We start from the raw sequence: 12,456 nt of genomic DNA on the forward strand, positions 1-12,456 counted from the left end.
ATCTTCGGCCCCATCACTCAATTGGGGGCAAATACACAATTAGGTAAAACAAGTCAAGTGGGGCAAGTAAACCTTTTGCCATCCCTACTTTTTGGCAATACGAAAATCATTGGTCAATCACAAGAAAAGCATGAAACGTTTGTTTTTATTTATTTATTTTGATGAAATCAAAATGTTGTTAGGATATACTTTCACATGAGCTTCTTAAAATTGAGACAAACTTCTTCAGCACCACTTGCAAATTGGAAGTGGCATTGCTTCATCAAAGCTTGAAATTCAAGTAGTATATTTCATGTTTCTAGTTCAATTAAAATTAAGGAAAAAGTTAACAAATACCTTAAGAGCATTGATTTAGAAAATATTTTAAGAATTTTTTATGAAAAAAGAAAAAAATAATTGTCTTTTTTACTTTCTATTTTATTTTATATTTTTCATAAATTTTTTTCTAAAATATTTAAATAACAAATGCGCTAACCCCTATTACCAGAACCTAAAATTAAAAAGAAAAACTCAAACCAAATAAATATCTTCAACCTTCTCACAAAAAAAAAAAAAACTTCAAAGATCAAACTTTCCCCTAAAAAAAAATGAAAATCCCGATACAGTACATCAAATGGAAAAGTGCCAAGTGCCAACCAAACCTGCATTATCAATATCAAGTGACAACGTAGAATATACTAGACTCAACGCATAACCAAAATATTTTCAATCAAATACCATTTTTTTTTTCTAAGATAAAAATACTATTTAAAAAAAAGAAAAAGAAAATGTAAACCATTCGCATTCGCATTTAAGCGCGTGAAGTTCAAACTTTTTAGAAAAAAAAAAAAAGAAAGAATAGAAAAGCGCCTTTATCTCTCTCTCCCTCCCTCCCTTTTTTATTGTTCAGTGTCTTTTAACAGTTGAACTCACACACACTGACTCATTCATGGCCTCTGCAACTCTCTCCTTCTCTCCCACTCGCACTCCCACTCGCGTCCGCACACGCGCACCCGTACTCAATCCCAGGCTCTCCCTCTACTTTCTCCACCAATCACACCCTTTTCCACCATTCCCACTCACAACAACCAAGAAGACGAAGACGAAGACGAAGACAAGCTCAATTTCGTTTGCTTACGTGTCCGCACCCGCGTCCGACCCGAGTGTCAGCGACCCCGAGCCCAGAATCGACAGTTCGGGTACACTGACCGAAAAGGACCGGGCACCGAAACCGAATCCGATAAGCTGGGGGCTATTGTGGACTCTGTTGAGTAGGCACAAGCTGAGGCTCGCGATTTCGGCTTTCGCTCTCGTTGGTTGCACCACTTGTACTCTCTCTATGCCCATATTTTCAGGTAAGCAAATTCTGAAATTTTCATCTTCGCTTTCTGTTTGGATGGAAAGAAAAGAAAAGAAAATCTGACTAATTGTAATATATATATATATATATATATATATATATATATATATATATATGTGTGTGTGTGTGTGTGTGTGTGTGTGTGTATTGGCTATGTTTGGTTGTAGAGAAAGAGCCAGTTGATACAAGTTAACACAAGTAAAAGTAACAAAACAGACTTATCAATTGAGAGAGTAATTTCACAACGAATCTTGGTTAGTTGTTATTGGTTCAAATTTGAAACTATTAAGAAGATTACTTTTTTGTCCTGATAATAACAACCAGAAATATTTGTCATAAAAATGTTGTGAAAATGTTGTGGACGAATTATTTATTTTATTATTAAGATTTGGTGTTTTTGTTTGGTTGGTAGAAAATTGAGGGTAAAAATGGAAAGCAAATTTTTGTATGAGAGTATGATTGGATTATTTATTGATTTTGAGGCTACTATCAACTTTTTAAAGCCTAATTTAAAAAAAGAAAAGAAATTCCCTTAAATACAACTAATGCAACTATACTTTTTCAAAACAATAATGTTTATTATTTATGACAAATGGTTCATACAAAAATAACAATGTTATGGACGCATTTTTTTTCTTCTCTCACAAGAGATTTCACAATTGCTGAATTGGTCGAAGTGATGGAGAAAAAAAAAAAAAAAAACTGATGGGTTTATGAGTGTCAATTCTGTCCATTAATCACCATCAACCACTTCAGCAATTATGAAATTTTTTGTGAAAAATGTTGTATTCATAGCATTACTAATGCAAAAATAATGGTTTCATTGATTGAGAAAAAAAGCTGCAAAAAAAGTTTATGGAGGTGAAGGATTTTTTGCTTAATTGGGTACTAACAAGTATATTCAAAATTTGCAAGTTGTTATAATTTAAATAAGGGCTAGGGTATCATTTTAATTGTATTTTGAACTCATTAAACTTTTTTAGCATTTAATCTCATTAGCCAATTATTAATATAAGAGTAATAATTCATTTGTGTTAGAGAATAGAGCTTAGTGTCTTTGTCATGATTCTTGTAGGTAGATTCTTTGAAGTACTTATCGGAGCTAGACCAGAGCCATTGTGGAGGTTGCTCAGTAAAGTGGGAGTTTTGTATGCGCTGGAGCCAATTCTAACCGTTATTTTTGTTATAAACTTGAATACTATATGGGAGAAGGTTATGTCAACACTGAGAGCCCATATTTTCAGAAGAGTGTTGATTCAGAAGGTAACATTAAATTTCCAATTTAACTCTTAAAAAATATTGTTTTGGGGGGAGGGGATTTAGTACTGCTAGATTATGCTTAAACTTGAATGGTTCTTGCAAAGTAATCAATTGTGCCGTAGTGCTGCTCAAAACATAAAACATTTCATGTTTTGGTTGATATGCATTGGTATGACACACATGTCATGCAAGAGGTGAGCCATTTCTACTTTGATTTATATAAAATCCATTTTCTGATAATGATTTAGATGCTTAATAATAAACTTGTTTTTCTTTTTGTGCTTGTTAAGTTATCTATTTATTGTGTTTGAAACTTGCAAGAAAAAGTTATTACTTGCATACTTGGTCTTCTAATATTTTCTGTTATTTTCTATGCAGGTTGAGTTTTTTGACCGATACAAGGTATATTTATAAAACCCTTTTAATTCATTTTACAAAGACACATCTTTTTCTAGTGCTTTCATATGGATATGGTTCTTCATGATTCATGAATGGAATTATGAGATAATCTGTCAATGAATTCTTTTGTTCCTGACTTACTCAAGAAACTACTAGTGTCTTAAGAGGTGTCTAGCTTGTCCTGGCAATTATAACCTCTGGTCCTTGCAAGTTTATGTTATGTTGATAATGGTTTGATAATGTTTCTCAAAAAGCGATTGAGTATCATCTTTAGTTAGGACTATTGATTTACTGGACAGACACTTTCAAAAACCCTGAAGTAAGAATCCCAAAAAGTGCCTCATGCTTCAGCAACAGATATTCGATTTTGTTTCAGAACATTCTTCTTTTGTTAAATCATGGCAAGGGCTGCACTCTTGCATCATAATCAAAGTGGGTAGATGCTTAACTCTGACTGTTGTCATGGTATTTTTAAATTATATATTTGTCAAGTAAACCATATGTTTCTAGAAAAAAAAAATCTTTTAATTCTAGATCAAGTACTTTATTGTATTCTTTAGTAGAATTTTGAATGGATTCATTCATTAGCTTCTGTCAAGACTTTCAAGCCTACTATTAAAGTTATGGAAGGTTTGTGGTGAGCCTTTGGGTTAGAACCCCATCCCCTCTCCCCTGTGTGTGTGTTTCTCAAAAAAAGTTATGGAAGATTTTGGTAGTTTAAAAATTCACATGCTGATTTTATTAAGCTGATGAGCCATAAATTGCTTAACATGCAACCTAATATGTTCAGGGTGCAGGCATATCAGCCTCATCATGCATGTTGGTGCTTCTGTTTCAATTTCATCTTGTGCAATTTACTGTATGCTTCACCCTGTCTGTAGAATGCTGGAATTTACTGCCTATACTCCTTAGATGCCATTTAGATTCTAAAAAATTTGTCACCTCTCACTCAATTTACTAGATATTTTTCTCTCATAAGTTTTTGGACAAATTCTTGTGTTCAAGTTATTTACATAATTTGCGTATTTGAATGAATTAAATATTATTTGTCATATTTTATTAAATAGAAATAAAATAGCAATAAACCCACATCTCCAACGAATTGGCCTAGGTTTGAACCTTGCACTTGCTTTCTTGTTTTTCATATGTGGAAACTGGGGAAAAAATTAGAATTTTGGTCCAATTGCGGTTTGCATTGTTTAAATTGGTCAAATTTGCAAATTGACTGCATTTTACCCCCAATGGAGCAATTTGCTGATTGGAATGCATTTTGCCAACTGGTGTCCTAGGCTACAAATTGCTTCACTTGGAAAACTGTATAAAAAACTTACGTATGTAGCTATTATTCTGTGTTGTTTAGTTCATTATAGGATTGTAATGTTAAAGGAATAGATCATTGATAGTCTATTGTTGCATGCCTATATTTTAAACTGACATTGGTCACACCTCACTTTCTGACGATTTGGTACATATTTGTAACATCCGATAGAAAAGAAGTCACTCAGCTTATTGCCCATCACCAATCTACTCATGCTGGTTTCAAACTAATATAAAACTTTGGAAGATTGCAGTTGGTACACGTGAGATTAGGGAAACATAATGACCTATTATCATGCCTAAAAATAAGAAAAATATATTAGGAAATAGGCTGATTGGCATGGTAAAAAAAGAAAAAGAGAGAGAGAGAGAGAGAGAGAGAGAGAGAGAGAGAGAGCAAGAACAATTTGTTGTGAAAGGATAACTGGTACTACCCACATTCTCTTACCATTTTTACTCTTATGTTTCATTTAGTTTTACAAATTTTCTGTTAGCTGCTGGTGAATTTATTTTCCTTTCCACTTATTTTATTTTAAAAAAAATTATTTTTCAGAGTGCTTACTCACATCAACATCTATCTGTCCATTTTTTGTATGTCTGTCATTCATTTCACCTAATTTACATTTTCCAATGTCCCAGCAATTTCCTTTTACTGGATTAACTTGGGCTTTGCACCTTATAGGTAGGTGAACTTACTGGTTTGCTAACATCTGATTTGGGTTCTCTTAAAGATGTTGTGAGTGAGAACATTTCAAGGGATCGTGGATTCAGGGCACTTTCTGAGGCAAGCAACTCTACACCATGCACAAGTGAGCTTTGTGTTGTCTACATTTAAGCAAGTACATAATTACTAATGATTCAAAAGTAATATAAATTTTCTGTTTTAAAACTACAATTTGGATGTTGTTTCAGAATGCTTTAGAGGCTAATTACCCTTCTCAAATATAGAATTCACCTTATCTCTTTTCTTTTATAATTTTCTATCTGTGTTTCAGTTTTCAATTTATTACCTATTTTCACTAAGGGTCATCATATCTCTTGTTTTCTTTCTTCTTGTAGGTCACTGGGACAATATGCATACTATTTATGTTGTCCCCTCAACTTGCACCTATTTTGGGCCTTCTGATGCTTACTGTGTCTGTTTCAGTTGGTAAATATTTATCTTGGATGTTTTAGCTTGTGTAGCTTGTTTGATAATAGAAGTTTTCGTTCTGTTCTTATCCATAATGCTGATAAAAGTATGGTTAACGCCTCCCTCTCCCCCAACCCCCTCTCAAGAAACAAATAAACAAAGCAATCTGTTTTTAAATGTGATCTTTGATATGTGCTTAATGTATCTTAGAGGTAGATCATCTCCATTAAATTTTCATGATCACATGAGCTTCAATGTTGATCTGCGGAGTGCCAATATTGCAAGTTGGCTTGGGGTTTCTACATCATCTTGGTGCTTTTTCGCAATCAGTTTCACATTTTTGTCTTTGGAAATTTCATAAGCTCGTCTTTTTATTCACCCCCTATCTTTTAGATCACTCAAATGTATCTTATTGTCAGTTAATCACTCTTCTCTTTTCTATTTCCTTCTCTCTCCCCTTTTGGATTTTGTCACCTCTTGCTCTGTGTGCGGTAATTTGGAAAATTTTTTTTTTTAATCATTGTTTGTTTAATCTTTCTTTTCGTTCTGTTGACTGTTATTAATATTCTGAAGCTGTGTACAAGAGATCAACTGTGCCCGTTTTTAAAGCTCATGGGTTGGCCCAGGCAATGATATCTGATTGTGTGACAGAAACATTTTCTGCTATTCGTACTGTAAGTTCTTAATCAATACTTCGCTACACTTTTTTCTTTTTCACCTCTATAGATGACATCGTAATTAAAGCTTGGATATACATTCGATGATTGAAATTGTAACATAATTATTACAGGTAAGATCCTTTGGTGGTGAAAAGCATCAAATGTCAATGTTTGGTAGACAAGTAAGATAATTCAAGCATTAATATCTATTGTCAAGGAGATGTGAAAAGTTCATCATTATGCTTAGCATTTATTTAATGGAGCTTGGCAGGTTCTTTCTTATCAAGCTACTGGCATAAAGCTTGGGACTTTTAAATCCATAAATGAATCTTTGACAAGAACTGCTGTTTATATTTCTCTAATGGCCTTATATTGTCTTGGAGGAAGCAAAGTGAAAGCGGTAAGCACATTTGGCTTGTGAATCTTGCTGACTATTGTCTTAGACCTCGAAATGTCGTATGCAATTCAAATTCAGTGCATCAACTACTATGCTTCCCTATATTTTACAATATCACCTTTGAATATCAATAGCTATGTTATAAAGTTTTCCAAAATATTCAATTTAGGATTCTCATTGTTTCTTAGTAAGGTAGTTTTCTGCCTTGTATAAGAACTCCAATTAGAAAGGGAAGAGATTTTTTTCAATTTCCCAAAGTATATGTGCCCCATTTATGTTTTACAGTTTCTATGGCTAAAGAACCATGGTTTCTCTATTTGAGGCACTCTCACAGTCCTTTTGTCTTGTAGCTCCCTTCATGGTAGATTTCATGTTCCTAGCTATTTTTATGCTTGTTTCTTTCAGTAATCATAATGTTACACAACATTGCGTGTATTTTTTAAGCCACTTTTGAATTAATCTTGCATTGAATGACGTGTTTGAGTTTGACTACTTTACCAAACTAGTGCTAAATTTAATGCATGCATCCTTATGAAAAATTGTCATACTCATTCACTTACCAGCATACCTATTTGGCACAGTCAGATGTGATTTTATCAGTACCAAAGTCTAAGGTTTTTCTTTTTCAATCATTCACATTTTTTGCTTACAGGGTGAGCTCTCTGTTGGAATTGTGGCTTCTTTTATTGGATATACTTTCACATTAACATTCGCTGTGAGTTCTTCTGTGCTGCTTGTGTACTCATGCTATTTCCATCATCTTCATCTGGTCTGATTTGATACATCTTTTAGGTTCAAGGGCTCGTGAACACATTTGGAGATCTTCGTGGAACTTTTGCTGCTGTTGAGAGAATCAACTCTGTTTTATCTGAGATTGAAATTGATGAAGCCCTTGCATATGGTGTAGAAAGAGAAATGCAGCAAAAAGAATTGCATGGTGACAATTATAAATTGTTCTACATCAATAAATACGATGAGAAAATCCTCTCTAGGAATATGCATTATATGTCAGCCTTGAAATCAGCTAGCAACGTGTGTAGCTTAGCTTGGTCTGGTGATGTTTGTCTTGAAGGTATCAATCATGCAGTTTTATTCATTTTGTTTGCATTATCAATTTTATACACGCGTCTAAGTATTATCCTTTTAAGTAGTCCTAGTCCATTTTATGAAATTTTCTATTAAGTTTCTGCTTGTTATAAAGTGTAACATAAGGATTATAAATGGTTGTGTCTCTAAGGAAAATTGACTTTGTGAGTGTAATTTTCTCATGTGCTATGTTGTTCTGCTATATTTAACTGCTTGTGAATCTCAAGCTTCTCCTTAAATGTCTCTCTTTTCCTCCTTTTTGTTAAGAACAAGCTTGCATAAATCCTTTCTTAGTTGGCTATAGAATGGGATGTCATAATAAATCTTCTTGTTTTTGCACAATAAATTTATTGCCGTTTGTTCCACTGTAAATGAGTGTTCTCATTTTGATGGCCAGATGTGCACTTCTCTTATCCTTTGAGACCTGATGTGGAAATCCTAAATGGTCTAAATTTAACTCTCAAATGTGGAACCGTAACAGCTCTAGTGGGCCCCAGTGGTGCAGGAAAAAGTACAATAGTACAGCTATTGGCACGTTTTTATGAGGTTTTCTCCTTTTGTTGTTTTACTTAAACTTCTATTTGTTAAATGGAAGTTTCATTTAGTTGTCTTGGCTGGTGAAGAATCAATTGATGTATCCCTTTTGCAGCCAACCAGAGGTCGCATAACAGTTGCAGGAGATGATCTTCGAACATTTGACAAGAGTGAATGGGCACGGGTTGTCTCTATAGTGAATCAGGTCTATTCTTGGATCTCCATGCATCTGCTACAAGCATGTCATGAACAGATGTATTGTATATATGGATTCATTATCATTTCATCTCAGCATAGCATAATTCTGTTTTCTAGTAAATCTGAGATATAACTTGACTAGCCAATTACTGTGGGGATACAACTTGGTCCAACTCTATACCAGATTCTAGGTTCCCAGGTTACATTGGATTGGTTTCAGATTGACAACATAGTATCCTAAAAGCAACATATGTTCTATACTTGTGTATTTGAGTATTCAGATAAAATTCTTATTAACTAAAGGTTTCATGAGTATTTTTTATTTCTGAAAGAATTTGAAAATTGGGTAGGTTGGTTTTAGAATCAAGGAATATAAAGTTTAGTCAGGTTTGTATTGACACTGTCTGCACTGGTTGAGTTGGGTGTTGGATTGATGCTCTAGATACGGGAAAATTACACTTACCCCCTCTATTTTAGAACGAGACACTCACCTCCCCTAAAGTGCAAACTATTTAGTCTAACCACCCCTGAATGTCTCATTCTAAAATAGAGGGGAGGTAAGTGTGCTAATGAAAAACCTCAGGGGAAGTCAGTACAATTTTCCCCTCTAGATTCTTGGTTTTGTTTGTGCTTTGTGGTCAAACCAAACCAACCCAACCTGAAACCAAGGGTGCTGATCAGTGGTAACAAGTGTAATTATATCACATTTATTGTTGTTGTTCTCCTGAGTTTATATATATATGATGCAGGAACCTGTTCTTTTTTCGGTATCTGTTGGAGAAAATATTGCATATGGGCTTCCAGACGATAATGTATCCAAGGATGATGTGATAAAGGCAGCCAAAGCAGCAAATGCTCATGAATTCATAATTTCACTGCCACAGGTTGTCTTCTCAATACGCAAGTCTTCCACACCTGTTAGTTTGTGTTGTTTCTGAATGTTTATTTTTCTCAAAAGGGTTATGACACACTTGTTGGTGAGCGTGGAGGCCTACTGAGTGGAGGCCAGAGACAGGTATGGTTATAAAGTTGAGAGAGAGAGAGAGAGAGAGAGAGAGAGAGAGAGAGAGAGGTGCTTGATTCTTCCTGTTTTTGATCTGCAGAGAGTTGCTATTGCTAGAGCTCTGCTGAAGAATGCCCCAATCCTGATACTTGATGAGGTGGGCTCTTTATTTGCTTCTCAGTGCATCTACATTTCTTCTCCAAGTCAACATAACAAAATGAGATTGGAATTATCACAAATCCCAGTTCTACATGCTTTTTCTGAAAGCTCTCTCCACTTGGCATGAGACTGTGTTGGCCCCATAGTCCATACCAGTTTTGGACTTAATAATATATATATATATATATATATATATATATATATATATATATATATAATGTCCTTTTCCGCAGGCTACCAGTGCCTTGGATGCAGTCAGTGAGCGTTTGGTCCAGGATGCTCTGAACCATCTGATGAAAAGCAGGACAACATTGGTGATTGCTCACCGATTAAGCACAGTTCAAAATGCCCATCAAATTGCACTCTGTTCTGATGGGAGGATTGCAGAACTTGGTACCCACTTCGAATTATTGGCAAAGGGGGGTCAATATGCTTCGTTGGTTGGCACTCAAAGGCTGGCATTTGAGTGACCTTGACATTGCTTGAACTTACAGTTGTTCTAAATAAACATGTGTTGGTGTACATGTGAGGTGCAGAATTGGATGGTATTGCTTGACATTTACTTTTTTTATTTAAATGCCTCACCCACATTTACTTCTGTTTTAAATTCTTTTTCTTTCATGCAGAGAAGTTTGGTTGTGCCGTTCTGAAAGCAGATGCCTAGAAGTTGCCAAAGGATTACAGTACAGCTGGGGACTCCAAAAAACAACAGAAAACCTCAGTAAATTTACTGATATAATAAGACACTTTTATAGGTTGATAGATTTCTTAAGCTACAACTTATTATAGAGTCATACGACTCATACCACAACCCCATTAAGCCTGATGCCTATAGATTGAAGGCATCATGTTGTAAAACAATGTGATACTTGAGAATAATTGGGTTTTTTCACAATGCAGCAAATGCTGGGTGTTCAAAGCTGTAGTTCACGTTTGGTGTATTCTTTGGTTTTTGTTTTTCTTTGTTTATACTTGAGAAAATTGCATACAAACTTTCTTATGAGCCACTATATCTCACAAACTTTCTTATGAGACATTATATCTCATAAACAAGTCTCAGGTGTTGATGAGAACAGTACAAGTTTACTTCCTAAACAATTTGGTGCCTTTCTGTCCGCAATTTGAATTTTAAAACTGTAATTGGTTGGAAAGAAAAAACTTATCAATTACTCCATTTCATTTAGCATGATTTTGGCACTGCATGAAAAACAGATTTCACAATCGGAAATATTGTGGTTTTGAAATCTTAAGAACTAGAAATGGAGATTACAGCATTCAGATTGGCAAGGCATTCAGTAGGAAGACCAAGGAATGTATTCATTAGGAAATCATCAATAGGATCAACAGTTGCCACCCCAACTAATCTGCACTGGCCTTCTTTATCTAACCTCTTTCCTCTTCCACTTCTTATAGTTCCATTTGACTGCTCAGATGTCAAAACTGTCTTAACCAGCAGTGGTGGAGCTCTATATATACTCCCAGCAGAAAACCAGAAATTAGCCAAGAATTCAAGATCAACCTGCATGAACAATAGCTGCAATATTAAGTGGGGTTGTCATGGAATCAAATTTAAGAGAAACAACCTTATGACAATGCTAGAACAATCTTGCAGAAGGCACACACATCTGCTCATTTAAATGGTGAAATTACCTTGCCGGATTCTCGGTCAATGCTCCCTTGAAAGGATTCTGGGACAATATCAATCTTTAGAAATGGTGGCAATGGCAAACCCAAGAATTTAGTTGTTGAACTTGTCAATGGTGGTATGTAAAGTGTTTTGATGTCAAATGAAACTGAAATTACACCATCCAACTCACTCTCTGGGACCTTTGTACCAGACCCAGTTCCTGATCCACCTTCAGCATCATACTCAAAATCAGGATACCTTGAAATGCCAAGCTTGCAACCTCCAAGAGTCTTGAACTTAACACTGTAATCATTACTTTCTGGGACTTGGACTTGAGTAACTGCAGTGGTGGAACCAAGTTCTTCTTGTTTTTGGTTGTTGGAAGAGGAAGAGAAGGTGATAATTTTTGGTCCAAGCTTTGGCTTTTGTGTGGGAAATTTCCAAAGAACTGGAGGGTTTGAGTTTATCTTACACCACATTTGGTGCATAGTTTGATTTGAATTTTAATGAAGTAAAAGAAGAGGAACTGGGATCCTATACATTGAGTTTTGTGATAAGGAAGTCCACGTGGAATAACTAAAAGCACAAGTCTATTTTGTTAGTGAAATTGTCTCAACCAAAATATGAGGCTAGTTAAGACCTTATCTCTTAGTATTTAGGAAAATCTATCTATGATTAGTTGATTACCTACTAATTCATGAAATTTTGTGTGCCATTGGGTGCCTAACAGCAAGAAAGGTACTACGAAAAATACGGTAGTGGACCCCAAGAACTATGCTTTTAAAAAATTGACTGAACATGTACATGACTAGTGGGGGCTGTGGCCTGTGGGGGTGACACCTGTTTCGTGTATGGATAAGGTCCAGTTAGCTACCGAAGATAACTTGCAGTGACACGGAATTAGGATGAGCATAACATCGATGATAAAAAAAAAAAATACACATTTTAGAAATGAAATTATGATACGAAGATTTAAAATTGAATTAATACGTATATAAAATAAAAAAGGGAAAAACTATTTCACACCATGGTATGTTTTTATACTATTAAAAACTAAAAAGACATGATATGTGAAAGAAATACCTTTCAAAATAAAATTAAAGTTGTTAAATACTTGGGAGCTTTGTACTTAAGAAATTAGAAGAGAGCAAAACTAGGGACACATCGTATTACTACTTATTAATTAAGTTGACAAACTTTGATTAACACATCATCATTTTCTTGTAAGTCTATTATTAATATCACTTTTATTATGTACTAATATCAGTCAAAAAAAAGAAAAAAGAAGGGGACTGTTAGAATGAGCCCCATACGGGCCATACCTCTGCTAAATACAATTAACATTG

The 12,456-nt window shown here is 34.8% G+C and overlaps 2 protein-coding genes across 4 annotated transcripts; one reads left to right on the top strand and one right to left on the bottom strand.

Moving 5' to 3' along the window:
* Positions 1-875: 875 nt before the first annotated feature.
* LOC142619914 (ABC transporter B family member 28) lies at positions 876-10,486 on the top strand. 3 transcript variants are annotated; one of them, XM_075793288.1, is made up of 17 exons: positions 876-1,334; positions 2,415-2,602; positions 2,978-3,001; positions 4,998-5,099; positions 5,375-5,465; positions 6,021-6,121; positions 6,238-6,288; positions 6,378-6,506; positions 7,156-7,218; positions 7,296-7,575; positions 7,987-8,135; positions 8,239-8,328; positions 9,071-9,205; positions 9,280-9,336; positions 9,425-9,481; positions 9,717-10,028; positions 10,110-10,486. In XM_075793288.1, the coding sequence occupies exons 1-16, from the start codon at positions 929-931 to the stop codon at positions 9,951-9,953; spliced, it is 2,160 nt and encodes a 719-aa protein (XP_075649403.1). In that variant the 5' UTR covers positions 876-928; the 3' UTR covers positions 9,954-10,028; positions 10,110-10,486. The 3 variants fall into 3 exon arrangements, with proteins under 3 accessions (XP_075649403.1, XP_075649404.1, XP_075649405.1); XM_075793289.1 differs by having other exon boundaries at positions 10,115-10,486; XM_075793290.1 differs by having other exon boundaries at positions 9,717-10,013.
* Positions 10,487-10,623: 137 nt separating this feature from the next.
* On the bottom strand, positions 10,624-11,635 carry LOC142619915 (uncharacterized). Its single transcript, XM_075793291.1, has 2 exons — positions 11,134-11,635; positions 10,624-11,002 (listed from the first exon to the last, which is right to left on the bottom strand). Exons 1-2 carry the CDS (start codon positions 11,596-11,598, stop codon positions 10,730-10,732), a joined length of 738 nt encoding a protein of 245 aa, XP_075649406.1. The 5' UTR covers positions 11,599-11,635; the 3' UTR covers positions 10,624-10,729.
* Positions 11,636-12,456: the final 821 nt, after the last annotated feature.

Source organism: Castanea sativa, chromosome 12 (assembly GCF_040712315.1).
Source record: "Castanea sativa cultivar Marrone di Chiusa Pesio chromosome 12, ASM4071231v1".
Taxonomy (NCBI): Eukaryota; Viridiplantae; Streptophyta; class Magnoliopsida; order Fagales; family Fagaceae; genus Castanea; species Castanea sativa.

Coding starts and splice junctions, on each gene's coding strand:
- LOC142619914 (XM_075793288.1), top strand. CDS start 929: ATGGCCTCTGCAACTCTCTCCTTCTCTCCCACTCGCACTCCCACTCGC. Junction 6,122..6,237: donor CATTTTCTGCTATTCGTACT/GTAAGTTCTTAA, acceptor TAATTATTACAG/GTAAGATCCTTTGGTGGTGA. Junction 9,337..9,424: donor TGAGTGGAGGCCAGAGACAG/GTATGGTTATAA, acceptor TTTGATCTGCAG/AGAGTTGCTATTGCTAGAGC.
- LOC142619915 (XM_075793291.1), bottom strand. CDS start 11,598: ATGCACCAAATGTGGTGTAAGATAAACTCAAACCCTCCAGTTCTTTGG. Junction 11,003..11,133: donor TTGACCGAGAATCCGGCAAG/GTAATTTCACCA, acceptor TTGTTCATGCAG/GTTGATCTTGAATTCTTGGC.